Source organism: Grus americana (assembly GCF_028858705.1).
Source record: "Grus americana isolate bGruAme1 chromosome 34 unlocalized genomic scaffold, bGruAme1.mat SUPER_34_unloc_1, whole genome shotgun sequence".
Taxonomy (NCBI): Eukaryota; Metazoa; Chordata; class Aves; order Gruiformes; family Gruidae; genus Grus; species Grus americana.
The window spans coordinates 242,309-266,482 of NW_026561320.1; the positions used below are offsets into that span (position 1 = coordinate 242,309).

Sequence of the window (24,174 nt, forward strand, 5' to 3'; positions counted from 1 at the left end):
AGGGGCCACTTGCTCGGGGCCACATCCCAGATGACGACATCCCCAGAGGAACCTCACGGGGGGACGGTGACAACACACGACATGAGGACACGAGTGTGTATCGTGTCTCCCCCCCCCCCCCCCCTCCACCGCCACCCGCAGGACCCCACGCGGGGACACGCACACGCGGGGACAGCCGGGCCCCCTCGGCATCGTGTGTGTGTGTGTGTGTGCGTGTCGTGTCCCCCCCCCCCACGCCGCCACCCCCGCGCCAGCCGCCTCTGACATCACCCGCTGACATCGAAGGGGGGGGGGGGGAGATAGGGGGGTGTTGTTCCCCCCCCCCCCCCCCGCAAACGACAGCCACGAGGCCACGGTGATGGGCGCCGAACCACCCCCCCCCCCCCCAAAGCCTGCCCAGCCCCCCCCTCAGGGGGCCCCCCGCTGTGTCCCACCCCCCCCCTAATCCGGGGGGGTGACGTCACCCGGAAAAATCCTCCTCATCCTCCAGCTGGAGGCACCGGCTGCACCCCCCCCCCCCCCCCCCCCAACACCCTTTTAGGGGTCCCCCCACAGCTGCCCCCCATCATTGCCCCCCCCCACTTTCTTGGGGTGGGGTCCACAGGCTGAACTCCCCCCCAAAAATTGGGGTGCGATGGGGCTGTGGGGGGGGTGTGGGTCCGTCCTTACCGGAGTGATGGCGACGGCGGGGGGGGGCCCCCCCGGTCCTTGGGGGTTTTGGGGTGCTGGGTCTTGGGGGGGGTCGTGGCGGTGGGGGGGGGCACCCGGCGTCTCAGGACCCACCGCAGCTCCGACAACCTATTGGGGGGGGGGGGGAGAAGGGAATGAAGGGAACCCCCCCAAAACCCCCCTTATTGCCCCCCCAAATCCCCCCTATTTTTTGGGGGGGCTCCCCCCCACTTACGTCAGCGGGTGCCACCGGAGTGAAGCGGGGGGGTCCCGGCGGGGGGGGGCAGCTCGCTGGCAACGGGGGGTGAGGAAGGCAGGGGGGGTCCGGCATGGCCCCCCGCTCCGGCAAGGTGGGGGGCAGGCAGCTGGGGGGGGACCCCAAAAACAGTCACGGGAGGGGGGGCCACCCCCCCATACCCTAGGAAAGACCCCTATATCCCATAGGGGATCCCCAAACCCCATAGGGGAACCCCTATACTCATAAGGAACCCCATAGGGGACCCCCAAACCCCATAGGGACCTCTCACACCCCATAGGGGACCCCATATCCCCTAGGGGAACCCCCAAACCCCATAGGGGAACCTATATCCCATACCTCTAGATTCCATAGGGGACCCCTATACCCCATAGGGACCCCCCATATTCACTAGGGGACCCCCTAACCCATAGGAGAACCCCTGTACCCCACAGACAATCCCCATATCCCCTAGGGGAACCCCCAAACCCCATAGGGGAGCCCATACCCCCCACATTCCATAGGGGACCCCCCCATATCCCAGAGGAGAACCCATACACCCTATAGGGCAGCCCACAGAGAACCCCCACACCCCATAGGGGACCCTCTCCACAGACCCCCCCCATCCCCTTCAGCCCCCCAATTCCCACCCGAGCCCCCCCAGCCCCCCATAAACCTATAGCCCCCCAATACCTTTCCGGCACCGCCGGGCGAGGGTCCCCAAATTCCAACAGCTGGAGCTGGGGGGGGGGGGGGTGCGTGTTACATTTGGGGGGGTCCCATAACCCCCCCCAAAACCGAGGCACCGCCAGATACCGGGGACCCCCCCCCCCAAAGCCCCCCGGGCTGCAGCTGCGAGAGGGGAAACTGAGGCAGGATGGGGGGGCCAGCACCCCCCCCCCCCTTTTTCCCAGCAGCGGCTGCCAGGACCCCCCCCCCTCCCCCCCCAGCCCCTCCCCCACCCGCCTGGAAAAGCCATCAGGGACCGGGGGCCCCCGGTGGGGGCGGGCGGACACGAGTGGGGGTCCAACCCACACCCCCCCTTGGGAGGGGGGGGCAGGAAGCCTGGGTCCCCGAAAAAATTTGGGGGGGGGGGTTGTCCCGGATGCCTGGGTCCACTCGAGTTTTTTTTTTGGGGGGGTGTCCCCTGGGTCCCCTAAAGAATCGGAGGGGGACACACACGGACACACGCGTGGGTCCACTCGAGGGTTTTTTTTTTTTTTTTTTGGGGGGGGGGGTGTTGCCCCGGACTCACCCGGTCTCTGTCGCCCCCAGAGCCAGGAGGGTCCCCAAGATGCAAAGGGCGGCCGGGAAGGGGGGGCGCATGGCGGGGGGGGGGGTGTGGGTGTCCCGGTATTGGGGGGGCGGGGGGGATCCCCGGTATGGAGGAGGAGGAGGGGGGGTCCCGTTATGGGGATTTTGGGGGGGGGGGGTCTCACGGCAGCGCCCGGGGCTGACGGCGGATCCCGGCTGAGCCGTTGCTCTCCGGAGGGTCCCGGTGCCCCCCCCCGCCCCCCCGGGACCGCCCCCCCCCGGGACCGCCCCCCCTCGAGACCGCCCCCCATCCCCGGGACCGCCCCCCATCCCCGGGACCGCCCCCCCGGGACCGCCCCCCCTCCCCGCAGCCAATGAGCGGGGCCGGGGGGCGGGACACCCCCCCACCCCCCCCCCCCAAACCCCCCCACCCGCTCAGGTGGTCCCGGAGCGGCACCGGGTCGCGTGGGGGTGTCCGGTATTTTGGGGGGGTTTCCCGTGTGTGGGGGGGTGTTTAGGGCTGTGGTCGGTGCTGGGGGGGTCCCGGGGGTCTCGGGGGGGGGGGGTCCTGGGGGTACCGAAGGGTCCGCGGGGAGGGGGGGGTGGTGTCTTGGGGGGGGTCCCCGTGGGAGCCCTTGAGGCCGGTCTTGGGGGGGTTCCGAGGGGTTCTGGGGGGGTCCCGGGGGGGGTCCCCTAGACGGTGGTGTTGATGGAGACGATGACGAGGAGTTTGAGGACGATGCCCAGGACCCCTGGCACGTCCAGGACCCGTCCTGCCGCCCCCCCGGGGACCCCCCCTCCCCGCCCCATCTGCACGTGCAGGTTCAGATCCACCTGCCGGGGGGGGGGGCACCCCAGGACCCCCCGAATCTCCCCCCGACTGCCCTCACCCCCCTCCAGACCCCCACTCAGACCTCGGGACCCCCCAGGACCCCCCGAACCCGGTTCCCGGGAGGCCTGGAACAGCCCCCCGGGACACCCCCGTGCCCCCCAGGGATCCCCATGGGGCCCCCCCGTACCCCCAAACCCCATCAGACCCCAGGGGGGCTGGGCTATAGGGCCAGGCTATAGGGAAGCTACAGGGGAGGCTGAGCTATAGGGCTGGGGGGGGCTATAGGGGGGGGCTGAGCTATGGGGCGGGGGGGCTATAGGGGGTCTGAGCTATAGGGCAGGGCTATATGGGGGGACCTGAGCTATAGGGGGCACAGGCCGCCGCTGGGGCAAACCCCCCAAAAAATACACAGGGCAGAAAGCAGAGGGGAAAGGGGGTGTGTGGAGGGGGAACCCCAAAACCCACAGCACCGGGGGTCCCCTTCCACAGCTGGGCAAGCCTGCAAGCCCCAGTGTCAGTGGGGATGTTAAAGGACCACTCAGAAGGGGTTTTTTTCTAGAAAAATCTTCTCTGTGGCTGGTATTTCTGTTGTGCTTTAAGGAGCAAATCTTCAGAGCTGTGTGACGGGGCTGGGCAGCCCAAGTGGGTCCCATGAGGATGGTGCTGGGCAGCCCAGGTGGGTCCTATGAGGATGACCATGAGGATGGTGCTGGGCATCCCAGGTGGGTCCCATGAGGATGGGGCTGGGCAGCCCAGGTGGGTCCCATGAGGATGGTCCTGGTCCTGCTGTGCCAAGGGTTCTAGCTGGGGAGGGGGTTGCCTGTTCCTGCCTGTCCTTAGGAGGTGGCTGAGGAGAGAAATGATGGGGTTACCGCAGGCAGCTGCCCTCCGACAAGGAACAGCAGGTCCCTGTGGTAAGGAAGGCTGGGAGATGGGTGCCTCCGTTGGCCGCGCGTGTGAGCTGCCGTGTGTCTGGGAAGCCTGGTGGGAGAGGAGCGTGGAGGCACCCGCCATCTGCTCCTGGGTGGGCGAGGGTTGGGCAGCCGGCACTGTGGAGGCAGAGAGAGGCCTCGGGGTGGTGAAGGTCTCCCGTGGGTGCCAGGAGGTGTGGGGACTCGTGTGTCCATCCCTGCCGTGCTTCTCCAGATCTCTGCCTGCCTCCATCCTGTCCCGGCCTCCATCACCCTTTCGGGCTGTCCTGATCCCCCAAGATTTTTGCTCTTCTGCCGCTGCTGCCTTCCACTTTTCCTTTATATGCTTCTCCCGTTCTGGTACCCAACCTGCTATTATTTAATAGCCAATGCCAGCCGGCTCCAAGATGGACCCACCACTGGCCGAGGCCAAGCCAGTCAGTGCCTCTGTGATAACATATTTAAGAAGGAAAAACCAGAGAGAGCTTTTGCAGCCGGAGAGAGGGGTGAGAAGTAAGAAACTCTGCAGACACCAAGGTCAGTGCAGAAGGAGGGGCAGGAGGAGCTCCAGGTGCCGGAGCAGAGATCCCCCTGCAGCCCGTGGTGAAGGCCATGGTGAAGCAGGCTGTCCCCCTGCAGCCCATGGAGGAAGGATGAGGGGGTGTAGAGATTCCACCTGCAGCCCGCGGAGGAAGGATGAGGGGGTGTAGAGATTCCACCTGCAGCCCATGGAGGAAGGATGAGGGGGTGTAGAGATTTCACCTGCAGCCCGTGGAGGACCCCACGCTGGAGCAGGTGGAGGCACCTGAAGGAGGCTGTGGCCCGTGGGAAGCCCGTGCTGCAGCAAGCTCCTGGCAGGACCTGTGGCCCCATGGAGAGAGGAGCCCACGGCGGAGCAGGTTTGCTGGGAGGACTTGTGACCCTGTGGGGGACCCACGCTGGAGCAGTTTGCTCCTGGTCTGCACCCCGTGGGAGAGGCCCACGCTGGAGCAGTTGGTGAAGGACTGTCTCCCGTGAGAGGGACTCCATGCTGGAGCAGGGGAACGATGAGAGGAGTCCTCCCCCTGAGGAGGAAGAAGTGGCAGAAACACCGTGAGATGAACTGACCGTAACCCCCATTCCCCGTCCCCCTGTGCCGCTGAGGGGGGGAAGGTTGAAGCCGGGAGTGAGGTTGAGCCTGGGAAGATGGGAGGGGTGGGGGGAGGTGTTTTAAGATTTGATTTTATTTCTCATTCCTCTACTCTGTTTTGCTTAGTAATAAGTTAGATGAATTCCCTCTCTAAGTTCAGCCTGTTTTGCTCGTGACGATAATTAGTGAGTGATCTCTCCCTGTCCTTATCTCGACCCACAAGCTTTTTGTTATACTTTTTCTCCCCCGTTTGGTGAACGAGGGCAGCGATAGAGCGGCTCTGGTGGGCACCTGACCCCCAGCCAGGGTCAACCCACCACACCGGTGAAGGGTCTGGAGAAGCGATGGGAACAAAGCGCCGCGCGGATGGAGAGACGGCAGAGCTGCGGGGTTCCCCTGTCTGAGCGTTTGGGGGCCCTTTGGGAGGGAGCGAGGGAGGAAGAGAAGGAGCGAGCTTGCTGGGAAGATGGCGACAGGCTGTGTCGCTGCAGGGAGGAGGACCAGCGCTAGCAAACAGCTGCGGGTGCCGGAGGTCCTCGGGAACGGGGAAGCAGCTGGAAATTGGGCAGCAGGTCGCTGCAGGAGCCTCCCTTCGGCATCGTCCTCGAAGAAGTCGGGTGGTGCTGGCCGCCTCTTGAGTCAGTGGCTCAGCGTCAGGGAGGGAGCCTGGGCACGGTGGCAGCCGCTCAGCAGGCGATGACGTACGGAGGATGTCACCGCTGGCTGATTGTGTTGTTTGAGGGCAGCTGACGGGTCAGCGATGAGCTACAGAGGAGGTCACTGCCAGACGATTGTGACCACACTGTGAGGGCAGAGGGCCTGTCGTCCCGCACAGAAGCCCCGGGCTCACTGTGCATTGAGGTCCCCGTCCTTGTTGCAGCTGGGCACGGCTGTCTTCTCCTGAGGTACCTCGTGTGCCACAGGGCGCTGATGATGGCTTCTGCCTGGGAGAGGAAACTTCAGCGCTCAGAGCTGGAGAAAGCAGCGACTTTCGTCCCCAGGCTCCTCGCTGAGTGTGCCCCCGTGAGCCGTGTTCCCATTCAGAATATCGTCGGAGTGCTGCTCTTTGCGGATATTTCAGGTGGGGTGAGCAGGGAGGAGCAACCATGGATGGACACGAGCCGTTTTGGGACACGCCAGCCCCTTTGGAGCCCTGCCCTTGCCCCTCAGACAGAGTGATCGTTGCTGAGGTCTTCTGCTGGGATGCTCACAATAGAGCGGGCTGGGTTATCCTGGGCAGTCAACCACGGCTGCCACCAGCACTGAGCCAGGGCACGGGAAGGTGTGACCTACAGGCTCTCGGGCCAGGCAGCGTGGAACTGGCTGCCAGGTCCTTTGGCCCACAGGGGCATTTCCTGATTTCTGAGTGTCCCTGTTACAGGTTTCACTGCTCTGACAGAGAAATTCACCCAGAGGAGCGGCACAGCCAGAGGCACTGATGAGCTGGTGCAAACCCTCAATTACTACCTGTGTGATGTTTTGGAGGGTAAGAGCCACGCTGCAGGACTGTCCGGCATCGGGCCATGAGGCTGGTCATGGAGGGTGGAGGCAGACATGGTGGGCAGCCTGGTTCTGCCTCCTTGGAAGGGCTGGGGCTTTCTGTGAGAGCAGCCAGGGTCTGTCTGTCTGTGAGACCCTCACGAGCCCCTTTTCAGAGGGGACGTGTTGACCCTTCGGAGCTGACTGTGAGCACGTTGTGGCCATCTCTTTGGCAGCGCTTGTAGAGCAAAGCGAGGGAGTCCTCAAAGATGATGAAGGGTCTGGAGCATCTCTGCTATGAGGAAAGGCTGAGAGAGCTGGGACTCTTTAGCTTCGAGAAGAGAAGGCTCGGGGTGGGGGGGGATCTCAGTCATGTGTCTAAAACCTGAAGGGAGGGTGCAAAGAGGACACAGCCAGGCTCTTTGCAGTGGTGCCCAGCGTCAGGACCAGAGGCCGTGCCTCGGGGACGCGCTGAAACACAGGTTCCCTCCGTACGTCGGGAAACGCTTTTTGAACGCGAGGGTGGCTGAGCACTGGCACCGGTTGCTTCCTCCTTAGAGCTGTTCAAAACCCATTTATCCGCCGTCCTGGGCGGCTGGCTCTGTGCAGCCCTGCTTGAGCAGCGGGGTTGGACCAGATGGACCCCCGAGGTCCCTTCCAGCCTCCACCTTTCCAAGATTGGGTGGTATCTCGAGGTCCTGCGTGCTGCGTAGGTACCGGGGCTGTGGCTACTGTGAGCCTGGGAGAGAGGCCGGAGTGGTGCTTTCCTGAGCTGCACCCCATGGTGCACCCTCGCTCGGGTGCTCCTCTCCAGGCAGAGGAGCTTGCTCCGTGGCTTCTGGAAGAAGGAGTCCACATGAGTCTTCCTTTCCTTCCCTCTGTCTGCAGAGATGCTGATTTTTGGAGGAGACATCTTGAAGTTTGCCGGTAGGTACTTAGGACGACGATGCCCACGGGTACTGATCTGCAGCATTTAACTGCTGTGGCGGCCATTTGCTCCGCTCTCCTCCTCAGGGGGCTCTGTGCAGCACCTTGAGCCAGCTTTCTGGCCACGCACGCATCCCCCAAGCAGTGCCCTTTCTCCAACTTTCTTCTTTTCTCCCAAAAGCCCATCTTCCTCAGCGCGTCGGCCAGTTTCTGCTGTCCCTGCCGCTGAGCCTTGCTCGGCTCGGGTCTCAGCAGAGCCTTTACTTTTCATCGCTTTCCCCAGGGGATGCTGTGCTGGTGCTGTGGAGAACACGACCCCAGGAGCTGGCTAAGACCATCAGCCTGGTGCTGCAATGTAGCCAGCAGATCCAGGCGAAGTACGGCAGTCGCGACACGCACATGGGTCAGAAGATGCGACTGAAGATAGGTACGGGCGCTGTGCCGGGCGCAGATCTGTGGCACTCTCCTGTGGCTCTCCAGGGTGCTTCTCAGGAGCAGGGAATGCGGGGCTCCCTACTGGGGCTAGTGCCAAAGGAAAGCATCTCCCGGGAGCCTTCAAGGGGCCAGCTGTAGTCAGGGCGGGGATGGGAGACCAGGACTGCTGGGTTTGCGTGCGTTTGCAGATGCAGAGGAAGCTTAAAGGCAGAGCGGGTGTCAGATCAAGTGTTAGGCTCTTGGAATGTCTGCTTTAGCACAGATGTCTGTGGGAGGTAGTTGTGCTTTCATTTTTTTTCAGGTGGGGGCAGCTGTGCATCCCTTCCCCTGCTGCATTCTCCCCTGCCTTTCACACAGAGCGAAGGGGAACTGTGAGAAGGGCTTTTGCAGGCTGTTGTGTTTTCTCCAGCAGAAAAACAGCTACAACCTGCCTGCACGTACACGGAGCAGGCAGCGATCAAACCTGCTGTTCTGCTGGGCTTCTGGGGCAGGCAGCTGGCTAAGACGCCCGGCCCTCTCCACACATTGTCAATGTTGACTTTGTCTCTTTCTAGACACCCATTTCAGGGACCTGTGTCAGTATCCCCCGAGTAGGATGGAGGGATGCTCCCCCCTCCATAACGCCCGTCTCCTCATTGGGCCTCAGATGAGCTTCTGAACAGCTGAGATGCTGGGGGCTGTAGAGCTCAGGATGTTCCCTGTGTCAGTTCCACTTGTCTCTCTCTCTCTCTCTCTCTCCAGGGATCTCTGCAGGGCCCATGAGCCTCCTGCTTGTCGGAGACAGGAGGCAGAAGTACTTCTTTATCTGTGGCAAGGTCCTGTCTGAAGTTTGTGAGGCCGAACGGCTTGCGAATGCAGGTGAAGTTATCCTCTCAGCCTCCTCCTGGGAGCTCTGCGAGCAGCACCGGCTCAGGACCCAGCATCTTGCAGGCAAAAGAGCCGTGAAGGTAGGTGGATGGGATGGCCTCTAGAGCCATTCTGAGGACCCGCATCCTGGACGTGAAGGAGGGAGGTGTCAGAAGGCTGGCTGAGGAGCTGAGTGTGGAGAGAGCCGTAGCTGTGAAAGTGGGCAGGCAGCTGAAGCTCTCGTCCTTCCTTCTCGGGGGTAACTGTGGGCTGGGCTTGCTTGGTTTGAGGGGTTGGGAGGCACGGGAAGGGTTTTGGCCCCACCAGCAATGTCCTCTGTGGGTCATGGAGCCGTTGTTGAACAGCTGGGGGATGCCTGCCCAGCTCCGGTGCTTCTGAGGAAGCACTGCTGTCCCGTGCAGCCAGGTGGGCTTGTCCTCCTCTTTTCTGGGCAGTGACAGTGGAGGGCAGGCTCTGTCCCCTGGGACTCCTGGGGAGACCAGTGGCAGTGCTTCCATTCTGTGTGTCTTCAGGTTATGGGCATGGTTCAGATGTCTCGGTCAGAATGCCAAGAAACTTTACGCAAGCTCGTACAACACCCGGTGAGCCATGGCTTGGAGAAGGAAGGTGAGCACCAACTTCACCTTGTTTGTGATTGCCCGGAAAGGTGGCTGCTTCAGGGGCTGGAGAGGAACCACCTCCGTCCTCTCCCCTTCTTTCAGTTAGCACTCATGCTTTTGGCCCTCTTGGGCACGAGCTGGGGCAGTCGCTGCTGCTGCCTCCTCCTTCCAGGGGACAGCTCTGCCCTGAGCATCCGGAGGTGGGAACATGAGCAAATGCAGAAGACTCTTTCACCTGCGTTTCCAGTGCCAGCCCCTACTTTCCAGCACCTCGTAGTCTCATCCTCCCAGCAACCACCTGCACTTTCTCTCCTCAGGTGCCGTGAGGCCTGCTTTCTTCCGCTCTCCTCCTAATGTGGAGGAGGTGCCTAGGGAGTACGTACCAGAAACTGCTCTCCGGAAGGTACGGCCAGGCCACCACTGCTGGGGGCTGCGTTTTTGGAGGGCAGAAGCAGCGGTGCATTGCGGAGGTGGAGTTCTCATGAGAACAGACAAACAAAAGAAAATGCACCTTGCGACGGCAACGCGGGGAAACTGAGCCAAGGGGCACCAGTGCTGCACCGTTGTGTGCATTGTCCTCAGAGAGACACGGGCGGTGGCAGGCGGACTTCTCCCTCTCTTGTCTTTTCCGTGGCTATGGTTCTGGATGTGTTGCGGACGTGATGGTGGGATAACGGGGAGATTCCACTGACGTCCCTAGAGCATCCCTGAGGCTCGCCCCTCATGTCCATCCCTGTCCCGAGATGGGGTGTTATCGGAGCACCTTTCCCTCCTTTGTCATTTGCGTTACATTTCGGTATCTGCCTGCCGCAGGCTGGGCGGCCTGCCCGTCATTTGCACCGAGAGGAAGATTTATCCCTTCCCCCCGTAGTATCTGCTACTGCCAGTACGCCTGCTCTCCCTCGGTACCTGGTGTGGGCAGTAAGCCGCCGGGAGAGCAGGCTCGTGAAGTCGTCACGCTCTTGTCTTCCAGTTTGATGACAGAGTGCCGCTGGACCTCTTCTCTGAGCTACGGCCAGTCACCAGCCTCTTGGTCCAACTGCAGGTTGCTGCAGATATGGACACGGAGGCTCTCCACACAATCCTCAACAATGCCAGCAGGATGATGCTAGAAGTCCTCCATCCTCACCAGGGCAAAATCAACAAAATCCTCCTGTTTGATAAAGTGAGAGGGTGGGCAGTGAGCAAGAGGGAGAGACTCCGAGCTCTTAGGCATCGTAGCAAGACGTGCTGCATCTGTCCTTGGCAGGGCTGCATGTTCCTCTGTGTGTTTGGACTCAGTGGAGAAAAGCTGCTCTACGAGAGTATTCACGCCTTGCAGAGTGCTATTCAGATCTTCAACTCGTGCTCCGCCCTGCTCGGGGAAAAAGAGTGAGTGTGTGAGAGCCTTGTAGCGTGCCCCCCCACTTTGTCCCTGGCGGGAAGGGAGCAGTGCCCTGAGAGGTGGCAGGCGGCAGCCGTGCGGAGTGCCTCCAAGCAGACCGTGCTGGAACGAGCCCTCGCGAGGGCGAGAGGCTCCATGGTGCCGGAGGCAGGACTCCCGGGCGACTGGCCCACGAACGGGGATGGGGCGCAGCCACCTGTCCTCGCAGCTGGTGACATCGTGGGCACCTTCTTCCCTCCCTCTTGGCTCAGGAGAGAGCTCTGGCCTTCTGCAGGTCACAGCTCAGGGGATGCGGCTGCAGGGGAAGTGCCCAAAACGTCCCTAGCCCTGTCCCTTGTCCCTTGCAACCCGGGTACGTTGCACCCCTGAGCTCTCCGCGTCCCCGAGATCTGTGCTGGCGGGGCAGGATGGCAGGTGGCCCAGGCTAGTGCCGAGGGGAGGTGCGGGAAGGGACGAAGCTGGGCGGGCAGGACTGCACCTGGGGCGCTGCTGAAGCCAGGCTGTTTCCCTGTCTGCCAGGGCAGTGTCTGTTGCAGTTACCAGCGGGACGGTGTTCTGCGGAGTCATTGGCCACCCTGGCAGGCATGAATACACAGGTACGAGGCGTGCGTCTGAGGCGCGGGAGCTTCAGCATGGCAGCCTGGGAGAGGCTTGCCCAGCAGCCGGTCAGGAACGGCCCAGGCGGCGTCGGTGGTGGCCCAGGGTGGGAGAAGGGGCTCTGCGGCCGGTTGTTCCCCTGGGTTCTGCTGACCCCGCTGTGGGGTTGGCCTGTGCCGGAGGTGAGGCAGCCATTCGCCTGGAAGGGCACCATGGGGCTGGTGGCACAGGTACATCAACGCGTGCGCTCTCACTCTCTCTCTTGGTTGCTCTCTCTGGCAGTCATTGGCCAGAAGGTGAATTTGGCAGCCCGGATGATGGTGCAGTACCCTGGGCTGGTGTCCTGTGATGCAGTGACCTACGCCGCCTCTCGGCTGCCCCCTTACTGCTTCAAGGAGCTGCCAGCGAGAGAGATGAAAGGCATTAGCTGTCCTGACACTATCTATCAATACGTGGGGATCGCCAGGAGGAGGTGAGTGTCCTCTGAGGGGGCTGGATGAGGGGACGGTGGCACCAAAGGTGCAGCCTTGGCCAGCAAGGAGGAGTTCTGCAGAGAGAGACCAAGCTGGTCTCCCTTCCCTGTGGAGAGGCTTTTTGCCTCTCCCCGCTGCCGTCTCCTGCTGCTGAGGGAGCGGGAGTGAAGCCAAGGGATGGGGAAGGTTCTTGTGTCTTGGTAGACACAACCTGGCCTTGCAGGCTCTGTCCAAATGGCTTTCCATTGTGCTTTCCGTGCTGTGCTTGCTCCACCGTGTGCCCTGGTAGCGCTGACCCAAGGAGGTTTTTGTCCCAGCTGCTTCTGAGCAGGAAGCTTTGGGCCAGTCTGGTTCCCATGGGGAAACCTGGACCATAGGGACACTCTTCCTCATGTCTTCCTGCTGAAATCTCAACCCTTCCTCTGGGCCAGGGGTTTGACCTTCTCTTTGGATGACGGTTTGAATGTTAACATTGCCGTCTCTGAAACTACAGGAAGACTTGAGCCAAAGATGCCAGGTGCTTGGCATCCCAACCCGTTCAGTGACACAAATCCTCCTTTCCAAGACGCTTCTTTTTCTTAGCCAACATTGCACACCCTGTCTCCACTTTCTCTGGGTTTGGCCTCTGGTGGTGGGCTGTTAACATGTTCTCCTGTCCTGCCGTGGCCACTGGGTTTCTTTATGCTTGAAGCTGTCCTAGCGTGTCAGCTTGAACTTTGTTTGGCTGGAGGAGTGTGCAGGGGGATAATGCGCTGCTTGAAAGAAAAGCAGGTACCCGAGGAGCACATCCTGCCCTTCCACGCCAGGCTGCTTCGCTATGTCCCCTGGCTTCTCACCAGCTAATTGGCTTGTTTTCTTTTCCCCTGCTTCTAGCATGTTTTGCATGGGTCTTGCCAAGGAGAGGTCAGAGTACGTCCCCTTGCTGGGTAGGTGGAGAACGCCTTGCTCTTCTTCTGAACCCTGGTTTCTTCCCCTTGGTCACTTTTAGTGTCACACTGGGAAGGGAGAAGCTTTTGCCAGGGATGGTGCTGCCTGCAGCGGCCCTAAGTGACCCCTGTCTTGGTGCCTACCTGGTTGATATCTTTGGGTTGGAAAGCAGGGTGAGGCGCCTGGTGCTCCCTGCCATGCTCCAGACCTGGTAGGGAGGTTCCTTTCAACTATGGAGCTGCTCACACCCTGGGGGCTAAACTGATTCCTGTCTTTGGGATCAGGAGAGAGGTTTCCTTCTGCCAGACTGACGGAGAGTTTTGGTGGTGGGTTCTCCCCCTTGTACTCCTCAGAGTTCCTTTCTTGGCAGCATCTGGGCGTAGACATGGAATTGTCAGGACACAGGGGATGCCTTTAATCACTCGGTATCTTGCCGGATGTTTTGGGCCCTGTTATGGGTTAACCCCAGTAGGCAGCTCAGCCTCACAGAGCTGCTTGCTCCCCACCGTGGATGGGGTAAAGAATCGGAAAGGTAAAAGTGAGAACGCTGGTGGGCTGAGATACAGACAGCTTAATAGGTAAAGCAAAAGCTGCGCACGTGCTTCTTGTGCACCCCCAGCCTGCCCGCTGGTGGGGTGGCATGAGAAATGGAAAAGGCCTCGACACTGTGCAAGCACTCTTCAGCGATAACTATAAAACATCATTGTGTTATCAACACTGATGTTTGGTCACAAATCCAAACCGTAGCACCATACGAGCTGTTACTGAAGAAAATTAACTCTAGCCCAGCCAAAACCAGTCGAGGCCCGAAGGTGCTGCCTTAGCTACTGGGAAGTGCTCTGTGGCTCACGGTACAGCGAGGAAATGCTTGGAGTCTCTTTGGGACAGAGCTGCCTGCGGCAATTCAAATCATCCCGTCTGGTCTTGAGCAGGATCACTGTGGGGATTTGCATGGGGCCGGCATGTGGAGGGCAGAGGGGCAGGGAAGAGGGCATGGGAGCTGCGCTGTGGGGCAGGCGGGCAGGTGGGTCCGCTGCTGCTCTGCGGATGGTAGAGGTGCAAAAGCTGGGATGAGTGAGTGGGCGGGAAGAAGGCCTGAGTGTCAGCAGGCTGGCAGACGTGGTGGCAGGGAGGGAAGCTGCGGTGGAGGGTGCCAGCATGCCCCAGCAGCTCGTTTTCTTGTTTGCCTTCACAGGTCGGGAGAAGGAGCTTGACCTCTTTGCCAGCTGCTTGAAAGCCTATAAGGATTTAGGACGAAGGCACATCCTGGCATTTGAAGGCACGATGGGCTCCGGCAAGAGCCACTTACTTACTGAACTGGCCTATTTAGGCCAGGCTGCTGGCCACAGGTACACTTTGGGATGGGTGGCTGAAGAGACCTTCCCCGCCAAGGGCACGTCCACCCCTTTTGCCTTAGAAGGCTCGGGCTGTTGGGGATCTCAGTCCCTTTTGCTTTTGCACGGCAGGGTAGTTGCCATGGAACTGCTGGAGGTCGACATGAGGCAGTCCTTCTCTGCCCTCGGTGCGCTGACAGCCAGGGCCCTGGACCTCCAGGAGCGTGAATCGTGCCGTGCCAGGCAGCGCGAGCTGCGGACAAAGCTCCGAGGGACAATCGAAGAGAGCAGCTATTGCCTCCTCAATGACGTTTTGCTTGTCAAGGTGAGAGCGAGAGGCCGCTCTGGCCCTGGAGAAGGCCTTCTCGTGACCTTTTCTGGGTCTGACGTCGTGTGGGCACGCTGCTGGGAGTGCCTTAGCTCAGGGGTGGGAATCGCAGGGGTCAGAGCACACGTTTCCCATTCCTGGGCCCGGGGGGGCCCTCCCTCTCTGTGGTGAGTTCATGTCCCGCGCTGCATGTGGTGGTGCCCGGTGCCGCCTTCGGCACCCTGGAAGTGGCACCGGAGAGTTGATAGAGAAGGGCTGGTGCTGACCTCATGCTGAGGTCACCGCTGTGTGAGTGGTCTGCTCCAGCCAGCCCAAGATTCCCACAGCCAGAGAACCAGCTCTTCAGCTCGCCCCCAAGCCCCAGCTCTGCCCAGACCCTCACCAGAGGGCCTCTGCTTTTGGCTCCAGGTGAAGTCCCCACTGTGGCTCCTTGCAGCTGCCTGGGGCAGAGGTACGGTGCTGAGGCCAGCAGAGGCGGTTTGCTCTGTGGTCTTGCTTGGTGGGTAGGTGTGTCTAGCCCTGGAGCGATGTTTCTCCCTGACTTTGCTTTTCCGGCCAGTTTCCCATTTCAGACAAGGTTCGCAAGATGAGCGAAACTCAAAGAAAAAGGGAATTGCGCTCGGCTTGGGCAAAAGTGCTAAAGAAGGTGAGCATTTCTCCTTCCTTCCTCCTGGGTCAGAGAAGGAAAACAACCCTCCCGGCTGCGGGCTCTGCACCACAGCAGTGTGAGCGGGCAGGAGGAGGACCACGTGCCTGGGTCATCGCGCCCCCACTCTCCACCTGCTCCTCGCAGCCCAGCAAACACACCCAATAACTTTCCTCCCGTAAAGTCTGCCGTGGAGGAGGAACAATGTCTTCTGCCTTCCCTTGCCCAAGCTCCCTCCTCCTGCAGGGCAAGTGATGTTAGGTGTGACCCTAAATTCTCAAAGAAATTGAGAGCCAGTAAGCTTCTGAGCAGGGGAGTGTTGGGGAGAAACTGCAGAGCATCCTCAAGAGAGACAGAAGCTAAATCTCCTCCCCTGGAAGACACTTGAGAATCCACCGGATTTCCCTCAGAACAACCTGCTTTTTTTCTTCAGGCCATCGGAAGAGACTTTGGCATATTTGTCATCGACAACGCCCAGTTCATCGACCCTGCCTCCTGGAGTATCATGTCACCCGTGCTCCAAAACATCTCCTTCTTCATGGTCGCGAGCTTAGCTCCGGGCTACGCGAGAACAGAGAGCTTTTGCAAAGCCGCAGCAGCCAACAGGACGTCCCAGAAAATCATCTATCTTCATCTGGATGAGCTGAAACCTTCAGCTGTGGTGCAGAAAGTCTGCCAGGACCTTGGAGTGGTCAGCATCCCCAGGGATTTAGCGAGGTAAGTTTGAGGCAGGGGAACTCTTCCTGAGGGCTTGAACCTCTGCAGACCACGGAAGGGAATCAACCCCCCAGGAAAGGGAGCGCAAGGCTGCTAGAAGCATCACGGACTCCAGCCAGTACCAGATGTGGGTTGCTTGTTATGCCTCACCCTGGCAGGTGTGAGCTGAGAGCGGGGCAGCTCCCTGGACAGAGAGCGTGGGAGGTGTCAGCCCTTCGCTGTCGCACAGGGAGGAAGAGTCCCGAGCCCAAGCCTGGCTGGGGTGTGAAAAAGCCTTGGTCTAGGTGTCCAGGCCGTGGGGGAGATTCCCGGGGCAGAGGTCCGCCCTGCTGCCAGAGAGGATCTAGGCTCCTGAGGAGAGGAAAGGCAGGGCTCGGCGCTCTGGGCTTTGAGCATTGTGCGCAGTTCTTTCTCCGCGGGCGTCAGCGAAGGCTGGAGGTTCAGGGGGGCCCGAAAGCCCAAGCCAGCGGGAGGACCGTGCCTTTCAAAAGTGAGGTGTAGCTGTGACAAGGATGCTGGCTACCCTGTCACGCTCGAGTGACTTGCTGCCCACCTGAACTGCGTTTCACCTTACTTTCCTTGTGCTGGGTCTGCTCCTGTCCAGGTTCCTGCTCCAAAGAAGCTCGGGGATCCCATATTACTGCGAGGAGCTGCTGCGCTGCCTTCGTTGCAAGGACACGCTCTTGTTCCGCGCCCGGAGGCGGGGTGAAAAAGCAGAGGACAACTGGGAGAGCCTGATCAGTAAGCACCTTTGCTGCTGACTAGCGAGTTGTTGCACAGAACAGCCTTGCCCCGTCATTCCCCCGTGGATCTGGGCAGAGTCAGATCTTGCAGCAGTGCAGAACTTGGTCTGGTGGAGGTGTGGGCTCTGTGTGCCTTGCTGTTGGGACAGCCAAAGTGGGGGCTAGCGAGTTCTGGTGGCTTGAAGGGACCTAAATTCTCGCGGTGGGGGTTGAGGGGCTAAAGCACAGGGGAAATCCTTCCGGAGCATGCGTGTTTCTGGTGGGTTTAGGCATTCTAATGGGCACGTAATCTACCTTAGCCAAACGCCAGCTCGCTTGAGAACAAACCCCACTGAGAGCGCAATGCCAGCCAGAGTGCCGTGGCCTTGGGAACAGCCAGGACTGACGTGACGTTTTGCATTATCCCCGGCAATTTCCCTGGCTGTGGAGGTAGCGCTGTCGAAGGCAGCAATGCTGCTGCTTTCTGTCCCGGGGCATTTGGTCGCCACCTGGGAAGTCTGGAAGCTTTGACCGAGGGATGTTTGGGGAAAGCTGGTCTGAAGGCACAACATCTTTGGGAGGGCCATGCAAAGAAAGGCTTGCAGTGGGAACTGTTTTGCTCTGCTTCATGACCAGTCAGTGTGCCCGCGCTGGACCATGTCAGGTGGGACTTGTCCCATCTCAGGTGAATTTTGAAACGTTTCGCAAGCTGCGAGTCACTTTGCAAACTGCCTGAGTCGTGCTCTTTTGCTCCACCCAGCTGCTGCAGTCGAGACTTCAGCCCTGGCAGCAACCTCGAGCTCCAGTGCCGGGAATGATGGCAGGGTCTGCATCGTCAGACCAGATGTGAACCTGGAGAACACCGTGCTGCCCACCGCTTTGAAAGGTGAGGGGCCGAGCACCACTCTGCCGGCTCACGGCTGTGCTGGGGCCCCTTCCCGGCGCATTGGTTAGAGGGAGGCTGGGCATCTGTGTGCTGCAGAGTCACCCTCTCAGCTTGGGAGCTCTGCTTGGAAGGTGGCTCCGGTCCGACCAGCATGTTGGGGGACCTGGGGTTGTGGGCAGCCGTTTTCCCCTCCTGCGTGTGGACGGGCTGTGAGCCTGCTGGCTGATTTCCAGCAGCAGGTAGGAGAGAAAAGGTTATTAGTGCAACACTAAAATGGCTCCCTTTTCTCACAGGAACAAATCCTTTGCTGGGGAAAATCTTTGACTTGCCTCTGACTCAACTTTGAACGCAGCTTCTATCTCGCTGTTCTAAGTTCCCCAGCTAACGCTGGTCTCGGGGCACTTAATCCAAGCCAAATCCATCTTGTTTCCCTGTGGATTGGCACGGAAATCCCCCCATAGCCAGGGGAGCTGGATGGGGGAGCTGTCAATGAGTGTCCCTCCTCTCTAGCCGTAGACGTCTGTATGAGCAGAAACATCTTGCTAAAGCATTCCTGCTATTAAGTTGTTTTGCCCAAAAAGGGGGGGGAAAAAAAAAAAAAGGAAAAAAAAGAAAGGAATAGTATCGTACTCCAGATCTGGTAGGGCGCTTCATGGGATGCCTGTACCTGCTGGATACTGCCCTCCACGCTCTTGGTAGGGGAACATTTGTTTGAGCGTCTCGCTCTTCCCCAGGCCTTGTGGTCTGCGATTCCAACAGGAGCGGAGCCACTTTGAAGACGCTTACCCTGGGCTGCGATTGTCCAGCAGGCGCAGTCCTGAGGAGAGGAGGCCAAAGCCTACCCCATTTCATGGGTTGAAACTTTCTGGCCTCTCCAGCTTCAGCGTGGGGAACAGGCAAGAGAGAGACGTGTTGCTTCTTTTTGACAGAGATTGCGCTGGCTCAGCTGGACCAGATGAAGCCGCTGAAGCAGACGGTTTTGAAGTTTGCAGCTGTCATCGGGCTGGTATTTACCACCCAGCTGCTGTCGCACATCCTTCCCGCTGACATCAGGCACAAGATGAATTTCTTGTTGGACATGCTGGTGAGCGACAACATCCTTAAGTGGCTGAAAAGCACAGAGGTGCCAGAAGATGTCCAAGATGCTACCGAGGGGCCAGCCAGCTCTCTGCAGGCAGGGCATGGTAAGTGGTAGCAGTAAGGTGGACAAGGGAGCTCCCAGCTGTGTCCCACCGGGCTCCCCAGGGCACGGTGCGCTTTCCCCGGTGATGGAAGCCATGGAACAGGCATGGCTGTTCAGGATGGGTTGTCCAAAGCTCTTACAAGTCAATCTCAAAGCACGCTAGCTTTGATTCCCTTGTGGTGCAGGGCGGGAAGCTCAGGAGGCTGGCCGCTGCCTTGCTAAGAGCCGGGAGAAAGCGCTGGCCAGGGCTTGCTTCGGCCGGCAGCGACATCCCCAGCGCCAGCCTGGAGTGCAGCTGAGCACTGTGTCCCCAGGGCTGTGCTAGCGTCAGCAAGGCAAGCCGGGCCCTTTTGCCTTGTGCTGCAAGGCTCGGTGTGCAGCAGCGCTGGTTTGCTGCCAAGGATGCGCACCAAGGCATGACTTTCGTGCCCTGGCTGGGACAGCCCTGAGCCCTGGCCCCAGCTCGGGCTGATGCAGAGGCCCTTTGCCTTGCAGGAGCGGAGAGGCCCTCTTGGAGCAAGAAGACCGTGGAGCGGCGGTCTGGCGTTCTGGCCTTCTGTGTCCCGCTGCTGCGGGAGGCTGCCTACGAGCTGTGGCTCGAGAGACAGCGGGTCGCCTTGCACCGCAAGTGCGCCGCCTTCCTGGAGCGGCACGCGCACAAATGCAAGAGCTGCGGCCAAGGGGACTTTGTTGACTTCCACCGCTTCGCTGTCACCGGCACCCAGGATGGAGGGAGCTGTCAGGGTCCTGCTGACCAGGGTGACTCACGCAGCTGGGAGGCCTTGGTGCTCGCAGGAGAACAGATGAAGAGGGATAGGACCCATGCCATTGAGGGTATGCTGTGCACCATGCTCTGCAGCCCAGGCCTTCCAGGAGGCCAGGGGTGTGTGTGGGGAATTGGGTGGGAGCAGGTCTGCTAGGGATGAGCCCAGGTGGTAAGGATGACTGCTGCAGACTGTCCTCAGTGTGTCAGGACCCTTGCAAGGATCCTTGCAAGCCCGCTGGGAGAGGGAGAGCAGCTCTTACCCCAGGGTACGCGAGGCGGTGTCTAACCCCTTGTTTTCTTTCCAGATGCTGCAGATGCTCTGCAGCAGCAGAAGGCTTTCAGGGAGGAGGATTTTGGGTGAGCAGACAAGGTTTTGATTATTTTCGAAGGCAGTGAGCTCAGGGTCTCCAGAGGAGACAAAGGAAGCGCCGGCATTTGGCTGCCAGTTACTTGTGACACCGGCTAAGGGAACAGGCTTTGTGTGGGGTGGGAGCTGGGAGGAGAGATGGCCATGGAGATGAGAGAGTGCTTGAGGATGGCCGTGGGCTCAGAGTGATCGTCAGACTACTCTGGAGCAGCCCTTGCTTTCCAGTTCCTACAGAGTAGCACTGCAAAATCTGCAGGGGAAAAGCCACCGCAGGGACTCGGGTGGTTTGCCTGTGGGAGGTGACAGAAAGCCCAGCTTGTCTTTTCTCCCTACCTGCAAAGCCCCTGTAAGAGTCATGCCTGCCCGTGGCCTTGTGCTCTGCTTTGAACAAAGGGCTTTTGATGCCATCTCCGTGGGGAGAAAGGCCAGTAGAGATGATGCCCATGTATTCTTTGCTTTCTTCTTCCCCTGCGAACTGTGCTCGGACTAGTATGGCAGAATGGTTTCTGGCAAAGAGCGACCAGACGACTGAGCTGCCCAGCAAGACTGACGGCAAGCACGACGGCGCGTGCTCGTGCAAATGCAAAGCCATCGTGGAATCGGTGCTTGTGCCTTTGGCTCGCCACTACATGGCAATGGGCGATGCTGCCAGGGCCTTTTACTACCTTGTGGAGTGTGCGGCTGCCTACCTGCATGTCTCCAACAGCTACATGGTGAGTTGCACTGCTTGCCAGCACCCGGGGGTGAAACAGCCCCTCTTAAGACAGATGCCGGGGACAACGCGGGAGGACGAGGCTGGCCATGGGCTCTGCACCCACGCTCACCTGCTCTCTGTGTGCTTGCTCAAAGGCCCTCATGAAGCTGAACGAAGCGGAGGTCCTGAGGAACTCAGTAGAGAAGAAAGCGAATGTGATAGCCCGCTTTGATGAGGCCACCTTCTTCAGCCTCAAAGGGGAGGTAAAGAGACAGGGAGGCCTGGAGGGATCTCCTGGGGGACGGAGCTGGATGCCTTCCCCAGTTGCAGGGGACATCCCTGGCATCTCCAGCCACTGGCAGATTCCTGCTGTCTCTTGGGCAACTAGTCCACGTCGGGATGTTTCCCTTTTCCTGTGCAGGTCTGCTGTCATATGGGACGTACGAAGCTGGCAAAGAAAATGATCAGGAAGGCTTTGTGCCTGCTCAGAAGGCACTTCCCCCGGACCTCCGTTCGAGCCTTTGCCAAGTCGCAGGTGGAAAAGTTGCCGTGTGCCGCTTATGTTGCCAGAAGAGCGTCCTCCCTTCCGCAGGAGGCCTGGTAAGAAGCAGAACTGAGAACCCGGGGGAGGAAGAGCCATTTCCTACCCGGGCCCAGCCCCGGCCCTGTCCGATTTAGCACTGTACAGCCACTGCCTCTGGGCCCAGCCATCTGGGCCCAGACCTGCCTAGACCTGAGGCCGCACCTAACCTGACGCATAGGCCTTAGCAGGACCGAGGCATTAAGGAGCGGCTTTGGGTGAAAGCACGCCTTTGGGTGAAAAGCAGCTTGCAGCCGGGGACGCGTGTGCCGGGGGGTTGGTGGTGGCTGGGAACAGAGAGCTGTAAACAGGGAGTAGAGGCTGAAGAGGGGCAGGGGGTCTGGCGGCAGGACCAGGACATGGGGAAGGAGCAGTAGGTGGAGGTGTGGGACTGAGGAAGCTCAGAGGGCGATACCCCCTTTCCTGCCAGTTCCTGCCTTTGGCTTGCCCCCCCACCCGGCGCTGTAGTGCCAACGTGCCCTCCCGAGCGGTCAGCTCCCCCCGGCAGCACTTCTTTGTTTGTCCCCTTCCGCTCGGGCAGCCCTCCCTCCATCAGCTCCCTGTCCTCCCAGGAGGCGTATCCAGCTTGTCCGCTGCTCCGCTTTCCCTCGTCCCTGTCCGATTTAGCACTGTACAGCTAGTGCCTCTGGGCCCAGCAGTTTCTTTTGTGTGGCAGGAGGAAGAGGCTAGCCTGGCTGCTGCGGCAGAGCTGCTGCCTTTCCTTACTGGAGCGTCTCTTGAGCCTGGAGGGTACTTCCAGCGGACGGACGGTCTCCCGCCTGGCAGCGTGCATGAAGGCCAACATGGACAAGGCAGCGGACTCCTATCGGCAGCAGATTCCTGCCACAGACAGACTTAAAACAGAAGGGTGGAAATGAAGTGATGTTATTAAATATCTGCTTTATTATGACCTTTGCTGTCGAGCCTTTCTTTCTGAGGCATGGAAAGAAACACTGTCGTCTTGTTTCTGTTGAGGACTACTGCTGCTCCATCAGTGATGACTACAGCTCTCTCACAGGCCCTGCTGCAGACCCATGATTGAAGACGCTTCTGATTTTAGGTCACACTCACACCAGAGACCCTCGAAAACCCTAGCCCTCTCTGTTGCTCTTGCTCTTCACCACCCACGGGCGGTCAGCCGGCTACTGCCGCTGCCTCTCTTTCCCCAGCTAAAGGGGAGGAGAAACCTGTTGAAAAAGGCAAGGGTGACAGGAAAAGCCCCAGACGCTGGGGACTTGAAGCAAAACGCCCGTCTGCCTAGCATTGCCCCCAGTCAGCATCTGCCGCAAAACTCTATGAACAATTACGGTGTATAAGCAGCGCCGCAGACACTGGGGGAAAATGTGGGGACACAGCACGCAGGTAGGTCATGCATCTGCTCCTCCTGCCCTTCCAGCTGGCAGCGCTCCTTCTAGGAGCAGAATTCCTAAGGCTCGTCCCCTCCAGCTGCCTAGCAATGGCTTTGGCAGCAGAAGGGTTTGCACCTGGAGATAATAATCTGTGCTTAGGAGTGAGGAATGTGTAAATTGGTGGCAGAATTCACAGTTGTGGGTATAGCTAGAGGAGTGCACATGGAGATGGGCAGAAGCTCACTGGCCAATTGCAGGACTGTGGGGCTGCTACCTGAGACTTCAGCTATATGGAGGGAAAGCTAGTTTAGAGACTGGACGCTGATATTGGCCAAGAGTGATGTAAGGTGCTACATTGAGGGCTTGCTCGGCTCGGCGAGTGGGGCTGTGTGAGGGCCACCAAGGGAGGTTTGAGGCCAGGCACCCATTTTGGTGATGGCACCTTAGGCCTGGGAGCAGGGGCTCGACGTTTGCAGTTTTGAGGGTGAATGCTGATTTTGGCCGAGAGTAGAGTGACGTAAGGTGCTATGTCGAGGCCTTGCTCGTCTCGGCGAGCCCGCAGCCCCAATGTGAATGGGGCTGTGCGAGGGCCACCAAGGGAGGTTTGAGGCCAGGCAGGCGTTTTGGGTCTGGCACCTTTGGCCTGGGAGCAGGGGCTCGACGTTTGGAGTTTTGAGGGTGAATGCTGATTTTGGCCGAGGGTAGAGTGACGTAAGGTGCTATGTCGAGGCCTTGCTCGTCTCGGCGAGCCCGCAGCCCCAATGTGAGTGGTGCTGTGCGAGGGCCACCAAGGGAGGTTTGAGGCCAGGCAGGCGTTTTGGGTCTGGCACCTTTGGCCTGGGAGCAGGGGCTCGACGTTTGTAGTTTTGAGGGTGAATGCTGATTTTGGCCGAGGGTAGAGTGACGTAAGGTGCTATGTCGAGGCCTTGCTCGTCTCGGCGAACCCGCAGCCCCAGTGTGAGTGGTGCTGTGCGAGGGCCACCAAGGGAGGTTTGAGGCCATGCAGGCGTTTTGGGTCTGGCACCTTTGGCCTGGGAGCAGGGGCTCGACGTTTGGAGTTTTGAGGGTGAATGCTGATTTTGGCCGAGGGTAGAGTGACATAAGGTGCTATGTCGAGGCCTTGCTCGTCTCGGTGAGCCCGCAGCCCCAATGTGAATGGTGCTGTGGGAGGGCCACCAAGGGAGGTTTGAGGCCAGGCAGGCGTTTTGGGTCTGGCACCTTTGGCCTGGGAGCAGGGGCTCGACGTTTGGAGTTTTGAGGGTGAATGCTGATTTTGGCCGAGGGTAGAGTGACGTAAGGTGCTATGTCGAGGCCTTGCTCGTCTCGGCGAGCCCGCAGCCCCAATGTGAATGGGGCTGTGCGAGGGCCACCAAGGGAGGTTTGAGGCCAGGCAGGCGTTTTGGGTCTGGCACCTTTGGCCTGGGAGCAGGGGCTCGACGTTTGGAGTTTTGAGGGTGAATGCTGATTTTGGCCGAGGGTAGAGTGACGTAAGGTGCTATGTCGAGGCCTTGCTCGTCTCGGCGAGCCCGCAGCCCCAATGTGAATGGGGCTGTGCGAGGGCCACCAAGGAAGGTTTGAGGCCAGGCAGGCGTTTTGGGTCTGGCACCTTTGGCCTGGGAGCAGGGGCTCGACGTTTGGAGTTTTGAGGGTGAGTGCTGATTTTGGCCGAGGGTAGAGTGACGTAAGGTGCTATGTCGAGGCCTTGCTCGTCTCGGCGAGCCCGCAGCCCCAGTGTGAGTGGTGTTGTGCGAGGGCCACCAAGGGAGGTTTGAGGCCAGGCAGGCGTTTTGGGTCTGGCACCTTTGGCCTGGGAGCAGGGGCTCGACGTTTGGAGTTTTGAGAGTGAATGCTGATTTTGGCCGAGGGTAGAGTGACGTAAGGTGC

At 59.9% G+C, this 24,174-nt stretch overlaps 1 protein-coding gene across 1 annotated transcript; it reads left to right on the plus strand.

The window, feature by feature from the left end:
• Positions 1–5,496: 5,496 nt before the first annotated feature.
• LOC129200149 (adenylate cyclase type 10-like) lies at positions 5,497–21,887 on the plus strand. Its single transcript, XM_054811412.1, has 25 exons — positions 5,497–5,668; positions 5,911–6,111; positions 6,412–6,516; positions 7,398–7,436; positions 7,720–7,863; positions 8,613–8,818; positions 9,251–9,344; positions 9,655–9,740; positions 10,311–10,502; positions 10,587–10,708; positions 11,241–11,317; positions 11,601–11,790; positions 12,665–12,717; positions 13,914–14,067; positions 14,185–14,377; positions 14,940–15,026; positions 15,460–15,743; positions 16,348–16,484; positions 17,235–17,351; positions 18,281–18,535; positions 19,030–19,368; positions 20,166–20,380; positions 20,517–20,624; positions 20,783–20,961; positions 21,618–21,887. The coding sequence occupies exons 1-25, from the start codon at positions 5,497–5,499 to the stop codon at positions 21,817–21,819; spliced, it is 3,951 nt and encodes a 1,316-aa protein (XP_054667387.1). The 3' UTR covers positions 21,820–21,887.
• The last annotated feature ends 2,287 nt before the right edge of the window (positions 21,888–24,174 follow it).